General features: G+C 41.0%; 1 protein-coding gene across 1 annotated transcript in view; it reads right to left on the reverse strand.

Annotated features, from left to right (window-relative positions):
* LOC306979765 (guanine nucleotide-binding protein G(i) subunit alpha-2-like) overlaps positions 1–18,488 on the reverse strand; it is a 47,323-nt gene that overhangs the window by 8,056 nt on the left and 20,779 nt on the right. Inside the window, exons 2-4 of the mRNA XM_079578883.1 lie at positions 4,073–4,115; positions 3,056–3,197; positions 562–722 (exon numbers count right to left, since the gene is read on the reverse strand). Coding sequence (XP_079435009.1) covers positions 562–722; positions 3,056–3,197; positions 4,073–4,115 — 346 coding nt within the window. The remainder of the gene's footprint in view (positions 1–561; positions 723–3,055; positions 3,198–4,072; positions 4,116–18,488) is intronic.

Genomic DNA, 18,488 nt, shown 5'->3' on the forward strand with positions numbered 1-18,488 from the left:
CAAAATAAATACTGGGACAAACCCACTTTGTCACATTCCCACATAGTTTTACGTCTCCAAAGCTCATAAAAACTGGGTTAGAGCGAACGGTCTACATTAAAAAAGAAACAAACCGTCCCTCCCATACTTCACGCAAAGGGTCATGGGGCAGGAATAAGGTGGATGTACACATATTTTTAGTATTCAACAGAAACCGTGATGAATCCAAATCAAAGTGACTTTTCTACACAAAAGATGATGGCAGAGGTGTGTCTCTCCACTGCACAGCATAATTGATCGTCTCCGTAATTCACACGTGTCAACTTTGCTGTATTCATTTTTGCCGTCCTGTAATCAGACTCCCCTAACACCTTATTATTCAGGTTGAATTTTGTCAGAAGGCTGTCACAGTAAAACCATCATGATAAAAAACAAATACACTTTTCCTCTGGTAACATTGTGGGGTTTCTGCTTGTTAAACCATCAGAGGTCAGTGTTTCTTTAATCGAGCTGGCGCATTATGGTTGCAAGATGCGGGAGACAAACCCTATTAAAGTAACACTCAGAAGAGCCCGGACTCACTATGGAGCAGAGTCGTTGACCTGGTACTCTCTGGCTCGTGTGAAGCAGCTCTGCACCCCGCCGTCGGCCCAAAGGCGCTTGATGACGTTGGCCAGTTCGTCCGGCATCGCGCCCTGCTCCTCTGCTGTGGAGGACAGGGAGAACAGCTGACGGGCGTCGTCCTGGGAAAACATCATGCGCAAGTGAGTGTTATAGCAGGAACATGTACCAACGTTTCAGAAGCTACCATGATTTACTTCTTCAAAGAAAACACACAATTAAGAGTTCCCCGGGGGGATTTTTTTTAAATTTCTCAATAGTTCAATAGTGTCAGGTCACAAGCCCTTCTTCACACATGGCTTTAACAGATCTAAATGCAGTAATATCATCAGCCGGATCACATGATAGTCACAGTGAAAGGCTAATTACATGGCTCCATCAAAAATTGGCTTCAAATGTCTAACAGCTTCAAAAAAGGTGGACATCAGTTGGACATTTACCCCAAAAGTGCCAGTGTTCAGTTCATTTTACAGCTCCTGGGCCTAAAATGCATTGATTTGATCATGTGTTTTAGGACCATTGACCATGACCCGCAGTCAACGTGAGGGAACTACTTTAATGAAACACTTATTCAGCGATTTAAACAATGTACTGTGAGTTTCCTGAATTCACAATCTAATCAACAGCGAGTCGACAGTAAAGGCTCTGTTGCACTCTTTGGGTTTAGGGTTTACCACGAGCCAAGGACATGTGGTGTGTTTACATACCCCATGGAGGGGCAGGGACGTTTGCCACATGGTTCACTAGCTAAATACTGACAGTTATAATTGCAGTGTCAATTTGATTAGAGTTCATCTTGGCGGTTTAGGTGGTTTATAGTCAACATTTTCTGTATGCATGTGTGGGCAATCATCAAAAATATCTGAATAGCTGAAGCCAACATATTTCTTTAACTCTTGTTAGTCTAAATGTCCAGGTCATACGTACATTACTAGCTGTGCATTGACAGAGTACTCAGTTCATGGAAAGACATTATGAAACTATCTTGTGACACAACATCCTGTTTTTTCTAAATCTTTTTCTGTGGTTTACTTCCGCATATATATTATTTTTACATCATAGCTTTTTCCACACATAAAGGCGGTGATGGTACACAATGATTCAAAGTGACAGTGTACTGCATAATACTTGTACTCTGCATAATATGTGGCCTCAAATGCTCAAGGCGAGATATGGCTTTGCTGAGAGGAAGTAGAGATTTCTGTAATGATTAATGTAGGGCATCTTCCTGAATGCACCACGTTTAAAGGGGAGACAAAAAGACAATTTCTTCAGGCAGAACATCGTGACTACTACAATACTTGGAAGTTGTAAGCTACTATAGTAGCCACAGCTACCCTGAGGCAGACAGATGGAAGCAAGGCAGTCTGTTGGCCCCTTCGACCTCCAACCACTCACACTGCGCGTTCAGGTGGCAGGGTGAATGATCTTACCAAAGGACAAAGCAACAGTCTGCACCAATGAGAGCCGGCCTCCTGAATAGAACTTTACCATCTTTACCAACTGAACTACCTTTTAGATTTCTTTAATCAGTAAACAAATGTTATGTTAATGACGGGGCAGGGCAACGAAACTTCAGATTCAGAAAACTTTAGTTATTTTTATGTAAAAAGTCATCTTACCAGTCAACTTAAAATGATAAAGGGACTAACTGCTCAACATATCTGAGTTGACTCAACTTTTTGGTAAGGTTTTTGTTGTGCAAAAGCTTAGAAAGAAGAAAGTAGACAAGACATGAGTCATGGAACAGATCGTGTAAATACATCTAACCCTTAAACATTAATTCGTACTTTGCATCCAATGGATTTGCTGGATAATCGGGAGAGTCGAGGAGCTTCTTGGTTAAGCCTCGCCACTTGGGCTGGCAGAAAAAATATTAATAACAGACTCTCAGCGATGCGCTAATAATGCTCAAGGCTTTAACTGGGCTGCAGCAGGCGCCCGGGCGGCTGTTTGAGACATGAATAAAGTTACACAAATGGTTTTATCAAGGAAATATATCCAATAAAGACTGAGGGGTCAAAATCAGAAAGAACTGTTGCATTGCATTGCAGTGAAACAGGGAGATAACATTTGACAAACTCCCCCCCACTGGAGATCACTGAAGTGTCCCCGAAAGTAAAGAAGTGGACAGAATAAAGGAGGGTGCGGTATATTATTCATTTGTATAACTCAGTGTGCTGACTGTGGAGATGCAACAGGCTCAGATTATGTGCGTACTGCAGAAACCCATGTGAAAAAGAGAAAGTGTCATCCGCTGGAAACGATCCTACAACCTCCAACTTATAAAGCTGAAGCTCAACGAGGTGAGCTAAATCAGGTCTATGTACAGTATATTACACTAACTGGATATTCTGCCCTTACTGACTTCATCTCTGTGAACCTGTTACCCTGTGATCCCTGGGTTATGTCTGAGCCCTGGTGTTTTTGAGCAGCTATAGCAGAGGAGGCGTACCGCTCTGCCCGGGTCTTCGTAGCTGATCTTGAGGTTGTCCATGGCTTTGAGGATGGTGACTATGGACTGGATGGTGTTGCTGTAGACCACTGCTTTGTACTGTTTACACTCCTCCTCTGAGTACCCGTCCTCGTGGATAATCCTGCACAGAACAGAAGGGAGATGATTCATCCAATTCAATTTCCCCAAAGCAAACTTCACGTCAAGGAGCAGTTCCGACGCGAGACAAGCGTAAGTGATGCTACAGCGTTTTGAGTTTTATGAGCAACGCTTGAATCAACAGAATTCTGGGGTGGCTTCAAGGAAAAACACGACGGCGAGCGCTCATTTCTGGCCGTGTACTAAATACCAAGGCCACATAAAACTAAGCAGGCTAAGATAATAAAAATAGATTTAAAAGAGTTTCTAAACACACCATCACACAGTCTTTTACAGTACGTTCCAAAACAACTGGGTGAAGGAATTCTGTAACACAATGACTCACAATGACGCTCGTACAAAGACACACAGATGAATGGGGGTTAGATTGAGATGGATGCTGCTGGTTTTTGAGGGGGGGGGGTGCGTCTCTGTGCACCTCTCAGTTCACAGTCTGGGGCCACACACACAGGACGTCCCATTGGCTGAGGCCTGGCTTAGCTTTTCAATAGGGCCTTATTAAGATGCAGGGGAGCACACCGGCGCACAGCCAACAGACTCAAAGACGCACCCTTTCAATGGTCTTTTCACCACACAGGGGGAGATGTGGATATTTACTGTTTCTGGTTATAATTACCGCTTAAACTACTATTCGTTTTGAGAGTGAAAATGCTCATCATCGCGCAGCAGACAGCCCAAAAGTAAGTCGGTAGTCGCAAACAGTTCTTTCTGGAAAGTAAAAGTCGTATAAACATTTATCAAGGGAGCGTGTTATGAGCGGTAAATCATCTCACCGTCCTCGCACTTGGTGTCACACATCCCTTTTCCTGCACGCGCTCTCCCTTAAACATACATTATTCAACAAAACAATGCACTTACTTCATCTGCTTCACAATGGTGCTCTTGCCCGACTCCCCAGCACCTGCAGGACACAAGGAAAACAGGCCGAGGTTAAAAATACGCTCCCATCAGCTCTAACGTAAACACACTGTCCCGACCAGGCACATCTGGATCTTTGACACGAGTCTGCGAGCCGTCATGTTTCTGCACCTCACTTCCAGACAGCCTCATGTGGTGGGACGAAAAGATATAATACAGTATACTTCTTTTCCGTATATTGTAATACTGTCTGTGTATAATTTAAAAGGGTTTTAGTCAGTTCAGTAAAGAGCAACGGTCAGTCACAGCGCTGGATAAAGGCTGCATTCACGATTACAGCCAGATCAGAAAACTACATTAACCCTTTCATTGTTTTATAATCAAACTGCCACGCCAAGGCTCTATTACTCTATTACATAACGCATAATTTGTTTACAGTTGAGACATAGCTCATGAGGAAACCTTCAGATGACACTTCTACAGGAAGTAGACAGCGGGGGGCAGAAGGCTTTATCAAGGCCAGATAACAGGAGGAAGTTTATAATAAAGCTTTATGGATGTCCTTTGGGGACGCACTGTATTGTCTGCATCTATTCAACTGTACGAGGACAGCCCTGGGACCATAAATAATCAGGTGTCTGACGCAGTACGCCGCCCTCCTACTTAACGCGTTTATGTAGAGTTAAACAAAAAAATACAGTATTGTTTATCACACATATCATATTAAGTGGGGCAAAAATGCATCGCCACAAGCAAAAAACTAAAACCATGGCTTATTTTCTTTTGAAGTAGAGACACAAAAAGAACTCAGCGGGCACTTTTTCACAAAGAGCTACAAAAACGACCAAAACCAAAGGCGCCGGTCTGAAACTGGACTAAAATAAAAGCTAAAACTGCCATCGTACGATTAGGCCTGTCACGATAACGCATTTGAAGTTTGATATATTGAGGCAGGAAAGTATCGCGATAAACGATATTATTGACTAACGATACTGGATACTGTCAACTCTCAGGCATAAAAATGTTCTAAAAGTGAATAATCATATCCTAAAATACCACACAAACTGCAATAAACATGAAATATAATGTAACTCAATTTGCTTCCGTTAGAATAAATGTACAGACGATAAATATCAAGCCCAAAAATGTATTGTTTATCGTTATTTATTGACAGACCTACATATGATGATTTTGGGAAGAATAAGTTCTTTTTGCAACATATGTCTATTTAGATTTTGTAATTCATGTATAAAAAGTCAATTCACTTTTTGTACATATCAAACACATTTTATGAGCTGATTATGATTTGCATACGTAGGTACTGCTTGATATTAAACTTATTTACACTGTATAATCAGGTGACCTTTAACAGTCTTACGAAAGCTATGAAACAAGTGAATTGTAAAGTTCAAAAGTTTAAACACACCTTTTGCTTCAACTTCATGACACAAGACTGCAAAGACCTCCGGATGAACTTGACGTTACATCATTGATTTGGAATTCCATATAGTGCATCCACAGACTGCGTAATCCTTTCATTATTAAAACACAAGCCATTTACACAGACAAGGTTCCTTCGCTTACTCAATAATTGATATGCTCGGAGTGACAGACCACAGCAAATGCAGAAGCCTGAGCGCGAAGACATTTTGTCACCAAGACACAAAAACAATTCTACTATTAGAGTTAGACACCTAAAGCTAAGAGTGGCCTACTAATCCCTTTGCAGCAGCGTTTCTCCAGAAGTGCATGTTGACGCCTATGCAGAGTGTAAGCTAATGAGAGCTCCAGTGGCCCTGATGCAGTCCCCATTACATAACATGGTTAGAGTGATCTGTGGCTAATGCCGCTTTATCACCACATCTTCTTCAAAACCATGCAGGCTCCAGAGAACAGGACATGGACAAACACTGTGTATGGGGCTCACCTCACATGACACAGGGGAACCAAGCAGTGTTAATAATTGAACACAAAATTATGTAACGCATAGTCAATCATTGGTCATGAAAGAAAACAGACCAGGGTTAGTTTCAGATGGTGCACGTGAGCCGCTTTGTAGACGTAAATGAGTAGATGGCAGACAGTATGTGTACAGTATGACTGTCAGTGCTCCGTTTATTATTGTAGTAGGAACAGGTTTGTGTAAAGATGGAAGAGTGTATAAGGTCTAACTCCTCATTTGAGCTGACAAAGTGAAATACTAAATACAATGCGTTCTCTACAAGAGACTGTGAACGCTTTTCTACTTTATTTGGAATAAAATAATATATGGCATGAATGGAGTATGGCAATGGTAAACAATAACTTGAATTTGATGACGCGTTGACAACTACTGTACATCGACAGTATTCAGCAATTCTATTTGTATCAATCCTACACAAGGTTAAAGTGATAGTCTGTAAGATTGCAAAATGAGGAGAGAGAGAGAAACAAAGGTAAAAAGTAAAACTGCTGTCTTGTTCCCTGTGCATGTGCTTGACAGGCCAGTTCACAGAAAAGCAAGTGTCATTGGTCAAAGTTATGGCAACAGGGATTTTGAGTGGTTAACATTATTGCAGGCCCTGTCGGTCAATTATATGCAATGTATTACATCTGTAAGAACATCTAAACTTACAGAATACCAATATGTGAATGCCTGCAAAGCAGATTATTTGTAGATAAAGGTGAAATGGCGCAAATGTCCCAAATGGGATCACCTTGTTTTGGCAGGCAGCGGTCTAACCTAATCAGTTGTTATCAGTCTGCTGCCTCTGATGTCGGTCCTCGGACTGAACAGAAAGCTAGATACAGCTCTACTCTCACATTACTGGGCACTGGGCTGGCATGGATTATGGTAATTATGGTTATTCTTTCAGTTCGAGAAAATCCCTTTGCGGCCTGATCGAGGAGACTGTCTCAAGGCTTTACTGAAATAATTAGCAACATTGCAAATTTCCCTTGAGTGTTGTAAAGGGCTTCATCAATAAATATTGATTCATTGCTTGACAGATTACCTGTGTATTTGGATGTTTGCAGTGATAGTCACAGTTTATTGTACAATCATAATGATTAGTACAAAGAGGCCAGCCGCAGTGAATGAATGATTTCCCAGTGGGATGAAGGGCTGCAGATTAAACTGAGTGTGCACATTGTGCTTTGGCAGAAAGACCAAAACGAACAAAGTGCCAACGAGACCAGAGCCAGAACCCACTGAACCAACAGAGTCCTGCAGCACTGGGACCGGCTGAACAGGACGACGACAAGGACTGAAGTAGGACTTAAAGTGGATCCAAACACTAAACCAACTCTTTTGCTGATAAACTGTGCACATGCTGTGTTAATGTATTGTTCCAGAATCCAGTTTCTGACATTCCATTGTAGACTTGGGTAATTTGCACTTTTGTGTGTGGGCTGCAGGTCATGGGTAGACGGTGAACTGAAAATTGACGTTTTTAAGAAACCAACTGAACCAGGTGCCGTCGACACCCCGCAGTGATCTGAAAGAGGCTCACTCAGACCCACACAGCACGGAGACGGAGCTAATGCGGTCATTTTGCTGTGGTGAGCAACGCTACAGTCATTCAAGTTGTGCTGGAGAAAGACCCGTGTGCTTCATATCGCAGCAACAGGGGAAGGGGTAATGTAGCTACAAGATTTAAAAGGCTTTGTTTAACTATGGCTATTAGGGCAAAGGGCTCAAGAGCAGAAATCTAAATATTTAGATTGGGAGCGGAAAAGTCGAGCAGGACTAAACGCCACATGTTCAGGAGATGATGACCTTAACCGACTCTCGGAGGGTGAACTCTGTGAAGAAACAGGGCTAACTGGAAACACTTTGTCCCTGAAACAGAAATGGCTGACCAGTCCTTCATGAATATAAAGCGCTCTAAAAATCATTGGATATGATGCTGACGTGTTTGAAAACAAAGGAGTGACGGGCTTTCTAAACTGAACTAATCTGCAAGTCTGACACACAAGACTTCATAGAAAAAGGGATATTGCAGCCTTTTTGATTTGCTCATAGGAACCCTTCAAATGGTGCTTTTGAGGCGAATCATTCTGCAATCATAATGGAAAAGAACTAAATTTGCTGCACACACACACACACACACACACACATGACATAGTAATGAGCTGTAGTTATAAACTGGCAGGATCGTGTCCGCTCTCATCACTTTGCTTTGGCAGCAGTTGTGGATGTGCTGTCCAGACATGTCTTTAGCCCGAGGCCGGGTACCATCTGTGAGTGTCGCTGTCCCCGTCGCGCAAAACCGACCAATATATATACGCCTTTTACATGAGAGGGAGATGGAGATGCTGAATTTGAACTCCTCAATCTGCTCCCTTCTTCTGTTGAACGAGAGACAAACAGAGATTGCGGTTTTCAAGTAGATTTGTAACATTGTCAGAACTGTTGAACGTGTCACTCTCAGTCAGTGCGTAGGTGTCTGGAGACTTTTAACTGATATTCGATACTGAGTCATTACAGAAAAGCACAAAAGGTCGGCATAGTCGGCGGCTTTTGAATGGCGGTGTAAAGGATTCGCGCGTCATGGTCTCAGCATTTCGTAGCGATGCAACATAGCAATTCGTCAGGCGACATCATTTCCTTGAATTTGAACCCGATGAGAGGACTCTTGTCGACCCTTAACTCATTCTGACTGTAAGCAGCGTTAGAGGCTATGAGGGAAATATTAACAGCGCCCCTGTGTCCTCCTTTCAGACCACAGTGCGCCCTTTGTGTGGCCTCAGCCCTGCCCTAACAGCCCGGTCACACCTTTTCTACACCAACACTCGTACTCACGCTCACAAACCAACCAGCCACCACCGGAAGAGAGTTCAAAGGCAAGATTGTGTTCAAAATATTCTGGGTATTTTAGGTATATGTTCACTGATTTCTCATAGTTTTGAAGTCCCTTGCACTCCCCATCGAAACAAACCTCTGCTGCCTCTCTGTGAATGTAGATACTTGTCGGACACCGGTGTTAGCATCAGAAGGAGCTGCAGCAGCATATTGCTTTGTAGTGGTCAGGCTTCGGTTTGCGCTCTTAAAACTACAGTGGTTTTAAAAGGGAAGCAGCGTGTTAATGTGATAGTGGTGCAATTATTGTTAATGTCCAGACATTCAGCTCAAGTATGAGAGGCCTCTTTTGCCATTTTTCAATTAAATGCCACAATAATAGAGATGTCATATATGGCTAACACACAGACTAGTTCGTCCCTTCAGCAGAAGACATGATGAAACACATTAAAAAACAGGAACATTGAGGTGTGATGCTGTTAAATGAATCTGATAATGGGACTCAATCATGTTCAGAAGGGACAGGGACAAAATGTCTTGAGTACAATTCTAAAAGATGGAGACAGAACAGAACCCTTTTATGAATACACCAATATCAAGATTACATTATAGAGGTATGAGATCAATTACTATGCTTTTCTAATTATTACTTCATTTGATGGGATAATGCTTGTGCTCATTTTACACATGTAAAGTGACAATTTTATGAAGAAAAGCAGAGGCGAGTTATTCTTTCCACTTAAAATAATGGTGTGCTCTTAGAAATATCAGACTCTTCACACTTTTAGTATGTTTTGTCTGTTCTGTTACATCAACAGACTTTTGCACTCAAAAAATAAAATAATTTTCTCGCAAAACTACTAGCATCACAATTTCTTCTATGGGAGTAAATTTAGTTTTAATATAATGCTACTGCTCTACAAACCCCTGGATTTGTTCATGTTTGAAAAGCTAAGTGGCATGGGAAGAAGGAGGGTTATATAATATAGAATTTAAACTCGCTGATCGCTCATTGGTACAGTAATGTTGCAAAAGGAAAAACGTAATGGAAATTCCACCTCTTCGTGTTGGTCACATCCTGTCCCCATGACTACTACAGAAAGTAAAATAATAAAAATCAACAGAAATAATTGCGTTCACTAAGTACTAGTGACAAATCTGCACTTCAAGTTTGCCACCAATCACTCAGCCTGTGAGACAGTCACACACCACTTTCATACTGTACACCTACCACCTGAGCCGCAGACGTCACAAAACAGCAGCCAGCGAGCGCACAGGGTCAGCGGAGAGTTCATACATGCGTGGGAACAAAGTCATTACTCATCTCAAGCAGACGTTCTGTTGAAGCCAAGGGACGCAAAATAAAAGGGATACATATGAACAATGCGCTGTGTCGTGGTAATCATTAAAAGTCCTAGTTCAGCTCTATAGTGGGTATGCAGGTGACGTCACAGCATAGCGACAGTGTGAGTGTCCATAAACGGTATGAGACCGTCATGCTCATTCTAAACAGAACCCTTAAAGGGATATTTCAGGATTTTTGACATGGGGCCTCATTTCCGAGGTATCCAGAGTGTTGTGGATTTCTGGAGATATATAGTTCTTCAATTCATGCAGTCCTTATATTAGAAGAGTTTAGTGGTACTAGGCTAGTGCTAGGCTAGTGCATGTCTATGGTAACTAGCCTGCATTAAAAACAGTCTGACCCAAGCTCAGTGCACCTGAGGCAAATCACTTATAACACCAGACTACTGACATAAATGTCTGTGTTGACTGAATAATTTTTGAAATATAATCATTTTGTATTTAAAAGAACTTATATTTGAGCAGCTTCAGCTTCCTGGTTGTAGCTACGCCGCGTGATCTGCTCGGTTACCGGATCTACAGTCGTTTGTTTACCTGCGGCCGGCATTACTACACGTGGAAATCACGGAGGAGCTTTTTACAAATCAGATATGGCAACATTTGGAGGACTACCCCATGATTTTGAAGAGGTTTTTAATGTAGGCTAGTAGTTACCATAGACATGCGCTAGCCTAGCACTAGCCAAGCACCACTAAACTCTTCAAATGTAAGGACTGCAGGAATAAAATATATATGTATATATCTGCAGAAATCAACAACACTCTGGATAACTAGGAAATGAGGCCCTATGTCAAAATCCTGAAATATCCCTTTAAGTCAGTGGTGACCCCCAAGACTAATTTGGGGGGTCGTCAGATCATTTAGATAAAATATACATATTTTTATTAGCATATAACCTAATTTTATTGTACCAAGTTTACTATTTTACCAGAGTGCCACTATTTTGTTTATAATTTGATTAATTCATTTTAGCCATTTGTTTTGTTTTTCTTTGTTTTTTAAGAATTATGTAGGCTAATGTTCCTATTTCTCACGGTGTGGCCCGGGTGGGGGGTCACGAATCCCTTTACGTGTTATAATGGGGGTCGCGGCTCCAAAAGGTTGAGAAGCACTGCTTTAAATGTGTCAAACAAATAACACATGTCTTAACTCAACTTTGACACTCTTTTGGCTTCTGATTCCACACTGTCGCCTTTATTCATTCATTTTCACCAGGTCTCGCTAAAATTGCAAGACTGTACAGAACTGCCTTTAAAACAATGTGGCTGGATGATGTTATGCAATGCAATCGATTTTTCCACAATATCAAAAGCACAGAATACAACAAGTAAAGAGGAGTCGTCATAGTCTATAATAAATGAAAGCTACATGTTACAGCAATTGCTAAGGTCAGGCTTTATATTGTGTGAACATTGACCCTGAGCTTTTCAATTACAGCACTCATTCAACCATTTCAATGATCATTTCTCATCCCTTCTTGTAAAACACGCCATCATTTCCACTTGTTTACTCTGTGTGGCCCGCAGCTGTAGTTTTTACATCACTTTGACCTCGCATTTATTTTTAGAGCTCGTTCTAAACACACGTCCAAGTTCCAACCCCCTCAAACGTCATAAGTCCGTATCTTCTCATTAAATAAAACAATTAAGTGTCGACAAGCTTTTAGCGAGTTCCATTTATTGTTGTTGGCGTCCCCAGGCAGAGAACAATTCCCCCATGATGTCTAAAAACAATGTCATAATTAAATACAAAAATACACACACTGACGATGGATTCATAGCTCTCAAAGGTGCATTCCCTGGTTATGCCTCTACAGTAAATGATATCACATGCGGATTAAAGCCAACATAAATAAAGGAGTTGAAGGGATTTTCCCGTCATTAGTCATTGAACAAATTCTAACTTGCATCAGCTGAACGGACTCCTCTGACATTTGGCTAACATTATCAATTACATATTTCTCCTCTGTCTGCTGGTCTGCAGGGCAGTTCAAATAGCCAGTGTCCCGTGTGTCTGGGGCAGCGTGATTACCAAATGTGAACCAATCACTGATCAAAGAAGCAGCTGGCCTTTTCCTTTGACCTTCAGGACCAGGCTCGGACCAGGCCTTGAAGAGAGACCAAAGCAAACGCTACCTCAGCGTTTTCAACTGGGGATGTGGGGTCCGACTTTTCGATCACAAAGTCTGACCTCAAAGAAAGTGGTGAATGGATTTAGTGAAGTCTTTGAGCAAGCTCCAAGTCAGGGTAAAAAGGGAGAGTTAAAGATGCATTATGCAACCTTTCGATCACGATGGTCTCTACAATGCTCCAGGATTAATTGTGTTGTAGGTTTACTGGGGAGAGGGTCCCTCAGAAGTGAAAACCTTCAAAACAATTGATCCTGGGGCATCCTAGAGACCACTGTGATCGAAAGTAAAGGCACCAAGCTGAAAACGTATACAGCCGCTGGGTCACTAAAGGGTCAAACATAAATCTAACCTTTTTTTTCCACATAAAAAGTTGCATAATGCACCTTTAAGGGACTAAACTCTCAGTCACTATTGCAGACTGTAGCCGAACACTCAGCACAGCACTTTTTCCTTTGCATCATGGTCATGTGGCCCCAAAGACACTGTGGTAAGTGACATTTATAGTCACAGCTGCCCTGGGGAAGACTGGCAGAAGCAAGGCTGCCAATAATACGGTTCAACCAACTGAAGCTAGGCCACTCACGATGACGGAATTTTAAGTTTGACATATTGAGGCAGGAAAGTATTGCAATAAACAATATTATTGAGGATCACTTGATGCCACGAACATGAAAAAAATAAATGAAATGGCAATCTCAGAATTCCCTTGATCTAAAAGTCTGTATTAACATATCTTTAAGAACACAGAGGTGGAAATAAACATGAAATGTACAGACACATAAAATTGTTCAGATATTACAAAAACGAATAAGGAGAAAAATATTAATAAATGTACTGATATTATATTGAGCCCAAAAACTTTGTTTATTGGCAATTTACTGAACATTAATTTGAAATAGTTACAAGCCTTGCTGCAGCGTTTCTATCTGCTTTCATTTATGCATTAATTATTTAACCTCCTAACCTTCACCTGAACATGCTCCCATGCATTGTTACTGAGTTGTCATCACTTTTTGTTACTTTTTCATCACTGTTTTCTGGTCTTTGTTGCCTTTTTGTTGTGTTTTTGTTGCTTTTTCATCCTCATTTACGCCTCATTTTTCATCTATGTTGATGCTCTTTCCAGGAAGCTTTTGGATTTGGGTAAAGCCTGGACACCTGAATAATAACTGGAGAAAATGTGCTTGTGTAGGTGGAGGTTAAGAGGTTAAAAACATGTAGACTTTTGCAATGCATTATGATCGATATTGGCATACATTAACAATCGCCATCCACTATCAAGAGGCGTTTTGTGGGAAGATTGAGTGCACCACTTTTCCACTCAATGGACATTTGGACACTACAACAAACTGGGACGTGACCTACACTGTGCACTACATAGGGAACAGTGACGCATGTACAGTAAAACAATGTGCTTAACATGTGAGAAAATGGCACCATAGGAAGTGTTGATTACCGACAGAGCTGTGTTGATTTTTTTTCTCACATCATTGCCATGGAAACGTCAGGTCAGAGAAGGCACAGGAAATGAAGGAGGGGCCAGCAGAGGTGAGAGGGGCTCAGCATGCAGCAATATACACTCTCTCTACGCTCTCTGCAGCCGGAGTCTGAGCAGATGCGAGGAAACTTGTGGTTTTAACTGTACATCAGGACAACTTTCTCAACAACAGGGTAAAAACAGATAATGTGGGGATTCAAAATACCCCCCCAAAATGGCAGGTTTAAAATATATTTATATAATATAGATGAGATATGATGTAAATAATTGTCAACATTTCCAGTCTTTAAAGCAGTGTTAATTTCGTCGACTAAAATATTTAGTCTTAATTTTAGTCAAAGTGATATTTTTGACGACTAAAATTGGACTAAAACTAAATTAAAAGTTTCTCATGAGACTAAAACTAACTGACTAAAATGTCCAGATATTTTAGTCGACTAAAATAAGACTAAATAAAAATGAAAGGGAGAGACTAAAATCATCCAAACTTCTTTTGACCGTCTGAAAGAGCCTCAGATCATGTAAATTCTCTGCCAAAGGATCTGAGCTTTGTTCATGTGGGAGAAGCTCCATGAAGTCGATGACCTTGATTAAATATGATTATAATGAATATTATCAATGCAAAGTCAACTAAATTAGTCTTAAATTTAGTCGACTAAATTAACATGCAATTTTTGTCGACTAAAACTAGACTAAAATTGAAAAGTTTTTTTTGACTAAATCTCGACTAAAATCAAACTACATTTTAGTCAAAAGACTAAGACTAAAACTAAAATAAAATATGTTGTCAAAATTAGCACTGCTTTAAAGCAGTACTAAGTAACTCTTGCCCCTAGAGGCCATAAGCGCCACTGCAGGTGTCGTGCATGTTGCATTTTTTACTCATTAATTGTCCATGTGGGTAAATACTACGCTGACAGAAATGACAAAGGGATTTTCTTTCACTCAAACTTGGCTGTAAATACTTTTTAAGTGGCGCTAGAACGCAGTTAGCTTTACCCATTAGCCTGTTAGCTTCTTCTTCGTCATTCTATTAGTGTGTATTGGGGCCAGCGAAATTGCAACCGTGGTTTTCTGGCCAGAGACACCCGCAGAGGGACTACAAAAAGGATTTATTAAGGTAAACAAGTTACTAAGTGCTGCTTTAAAGAAAGGTTTATCCTCACTTGACACTGTAATGTCTTGACACTTTGTACTAGTAGACTTCCACCCAGACATGGAGAGAGCATGCAAACCACACGGGAATCAAACTCTGGGCCTTCTTTCAATGAGACCAAACGAGGAAAACAAAACTACTCTTTCATCTACTACACCACAACTACTTTAAAACATGCTACATTAAGGAAGTATTTCCCCCCACACAAAGATACCGAGGTATGGAGAAGGACAAAGTGGGTCAAAGGAGCAAAATTAGGGCATGTTAATCTGAACGCTAACGGCTAGCTCGAAACATCCATAAGGACCATTTTACCTTTACCTGCTAAGTGCTATATGCTGACAGTCCAACAGAAAACATGTAAAAAGAGTGAACAATAATTATTTCCATACCAGACCCGAATCTGCCACGTCCCGAAGTATGACACGTTATCCTTTGTATGCTGTGCCTCTTTTGACTACAAGGTACTAGGTATTTGAATGTATGAATGGGTGGATGGTTCCTTAAAAAAGAAAAGTCCTATTCATTTACCACAAGCCACGTTAACCACACAGTAAACTGTCACCCAATACCAGGAATTAGTAGATATAATGGCAAACAAAGCTCCATCTAAATGAAAAAAATGTCTGTCCCCATGAAAAGACACCAAGCTAAATACCACAACCTAAAATAGCTACAGTCCAAATGAGGTTACAGCTACAATGCAGTTTTAGTAACCTCAAAGGGACAATTTTATTTACATCACAGCGTTCATTGACACCGTTTCCTGGTGTTTCTTGCTGGGTTTGGGAATGCATAGTTTTGACTCCCACTTTGACGGGCAGGAAGATAACAGTGGACCATCCCCAGAGGAACGGCCCGAGCAGCACCGGAAGAAGGCACACTCCCAGCCAAAAACTCAAATTAAGTCTAATTTTAGGACAGAAATGTTGCATAAGAAAGATAGCAACGATTTTTATGTGAAACTAATGGAAGTGCGTCCAAAGATATCAAAATCAGCCCAAGAACATTTTGACCTAAAAAGGAAAAACAAGGGTCAAGTTTGGGGTTTACAAATTCTCTCTAGCTTCCTTCCACAGCACAGAAGAACATTAATTTTCTAATGATGAATTTAAAATGCAAGCTGTGCAAAAACTTTCAAAACAACTATAATGAACTATTGGATGGTCTGATATCAGAAAGTAAAAGTTATTATGAACGTCCTGCTGAATCTTACAGTCATCTTTCTGTACGGTATTTGCTTTGATCGTGGAACTGCTCTGATATCCTGCATTGGTTTCCTCCACTTCCTCGGTTTGATGACACGAAACCAAAGCAAATGTTTATATCCTGTCTTATATGGACTGCCCCGCTTGAGCAAAAACAGTCAATTATTTTACACAAACGAACATTGTTGTTCTCTTTAAAAACACATTTTCCAACAGCCCGCATAAGGAAGGAAGGGCATCAACATATGGCGCTGCTCAGTCCACCGCGGATGTAAACAACAGCTGCTAAGAAGAGACGAGTCTGTGACAAGATTCCAGATCCAAGGATTATTTTTGGTCCAATATGGTCCAATAGTTTGCTTTATACAATGAAACAAATATGAGAAAAAGAATCTGAAAAGTCTTGGCCAAGTTCTTTGTTTTACAAATAATGGGGAAAAATGACATCTTACACTAATGCATTCTCGTAATCCGGAGATAACATGTGTTAAAGAACAAGTGAAGTCACTATTTGCCATATTGTGTCGTGCTGTGCGGCTGTAACATCTTTGTCATGTAGATACAGACGGCATCTCGTCATAGAAGGAAAACAGAATCTTTTGGGAAACACTATTTTTCACTCTTTTTAGCCATTTTCAGGTGAAATATAAACACATCTATCACATACAAATAAAGTTAAATCAGGTCCATATGGATGTTTATTCACAGCAGATTGTTCAGTAGAAGTGAAAAAAGCGCAGTCGTAGCTAGCACTAGGTAGCCGTTAGCATTAGCATGATGCTACATGAATATGGTAGAATTCTCTGTTATTTATGTAGCACAAGTGATATTTAGTCGGGGGGCCATCAATTCATTTTTTGGTAGGAGAGGTGTGGTTTACGATCGTCCATAGTCGTTTATGGGGCGGTGCGGATGTCTATCATGTCCGTCTGCACGAGGCCACAGCCAATCGCATCATCGCATCAGATGACGTACCCGCTGTAAACTTTTGAGCTAAACTATTAAGAGCACGGTCTAACACTTGATTAAAAGATGGAGTCGTTGCTGTCATGTTGGATCTGTAAATAAACTTTTTTTTCTTTTTTTTTTTCTCCGTAAACAAACTACAAGCTTCCGTATATCGAATAGGACGAGCACGGGGGGACAGGGAGGGACGGCACTGTCTTGCCGTCCCTCCTCGTTCAGTGATTGGTTCCCAAAACCATGGTCCCCAGGCTGTTGTGCAGATCGAAATGATTTGAGCGGACACAGCAACATGGGTATTCCCAGGCTAGTATTTGCTCCTCTCCATGTCTTTATATCTTTGTTTAGTAGAAAACTATATTCATAATTCAGCATTTGTTAAGGTAGTTTTGAAAAACTAGAGAAAGTTTAAATTTTTCTCCAAATTGTTTTCCCCTTAACTGTTTTCAAAAATTACCATACATGGGTGATTCCAGAGATGCCGTCTGTATCTATAGCCATAACTCCGGTTCTCAGGCACTGTATGTTTTGGCTTGCATATCAGTATGACGCACAACAGAGGAGAGCCATAGCCATAGACTTGAATGGTCAGACTAGCGCAATGTCTTGAGTTCAAGTCCCCAGGTCCCACAGATGGTAAATAAACATCTTCTATACATCCAGAATCCAGAGTGTGACAGAACAAAACATCGGCTTCCCTGGTTCAATAAAGGACTTTTAATACATTCGTCAGAGTAGCTCAGACAATCTGTTACCCATTGGAACAGTTTTTCGTACAAAAAAGGGCCAGTACGTTCCTGTTCCCAACACCCTGAGATATGTTCCCACAGTGTACTAGAAAAAAACACTAAATGCGGAATTTGACGAGACAAATATTTGAAAAAGTATTTGCTGACAAGTTAGAAGCAGCACTACTCCACATCAATTCATCCTCTCTCATACAACGTCCTATACTATAGCCAAGTAACAACCGACTTTGGCGACAGATCAGATGACCTAAAAACTGACCTGCCCACAGTCTACATCTAGTGTTAAAACAAGCCCTCCTCACAGTCACCTTCATTGCCCTACGCAGTGAACTGGCTTGGTTGTGTAGTGCCAAAACAGCACTGTTTGCTTTCACAACACTCCCCTCCGCTTTACTGCGATAATCTCCATAGAAACCTTAGAGTCGACCTCTGAGGTACCCAAGTGCTAACCACCCTCACTCTCACTATGGTTAAAACAGGAGGTTTAGCAGAGATAAGGAAAGAAAAACAAATGGCTGTGTCTAATTTGGGACCATTTACTTAGGCTTTATTTCATCAAATGCTTT

The sequence above is a fragment of the Gobius niger genome, assembly GCF_951799975.1.
Source record: "Gobius niger genome assembly, chromosome: 20".
In the NCBI taxonomy this organism is placed as follows: domain Eukaryota; kingdom Metazoa; phylum Chordata; class Actinopteri; order Gobiiformes; family Gobiidae; genus Gobius; species Gobius niger.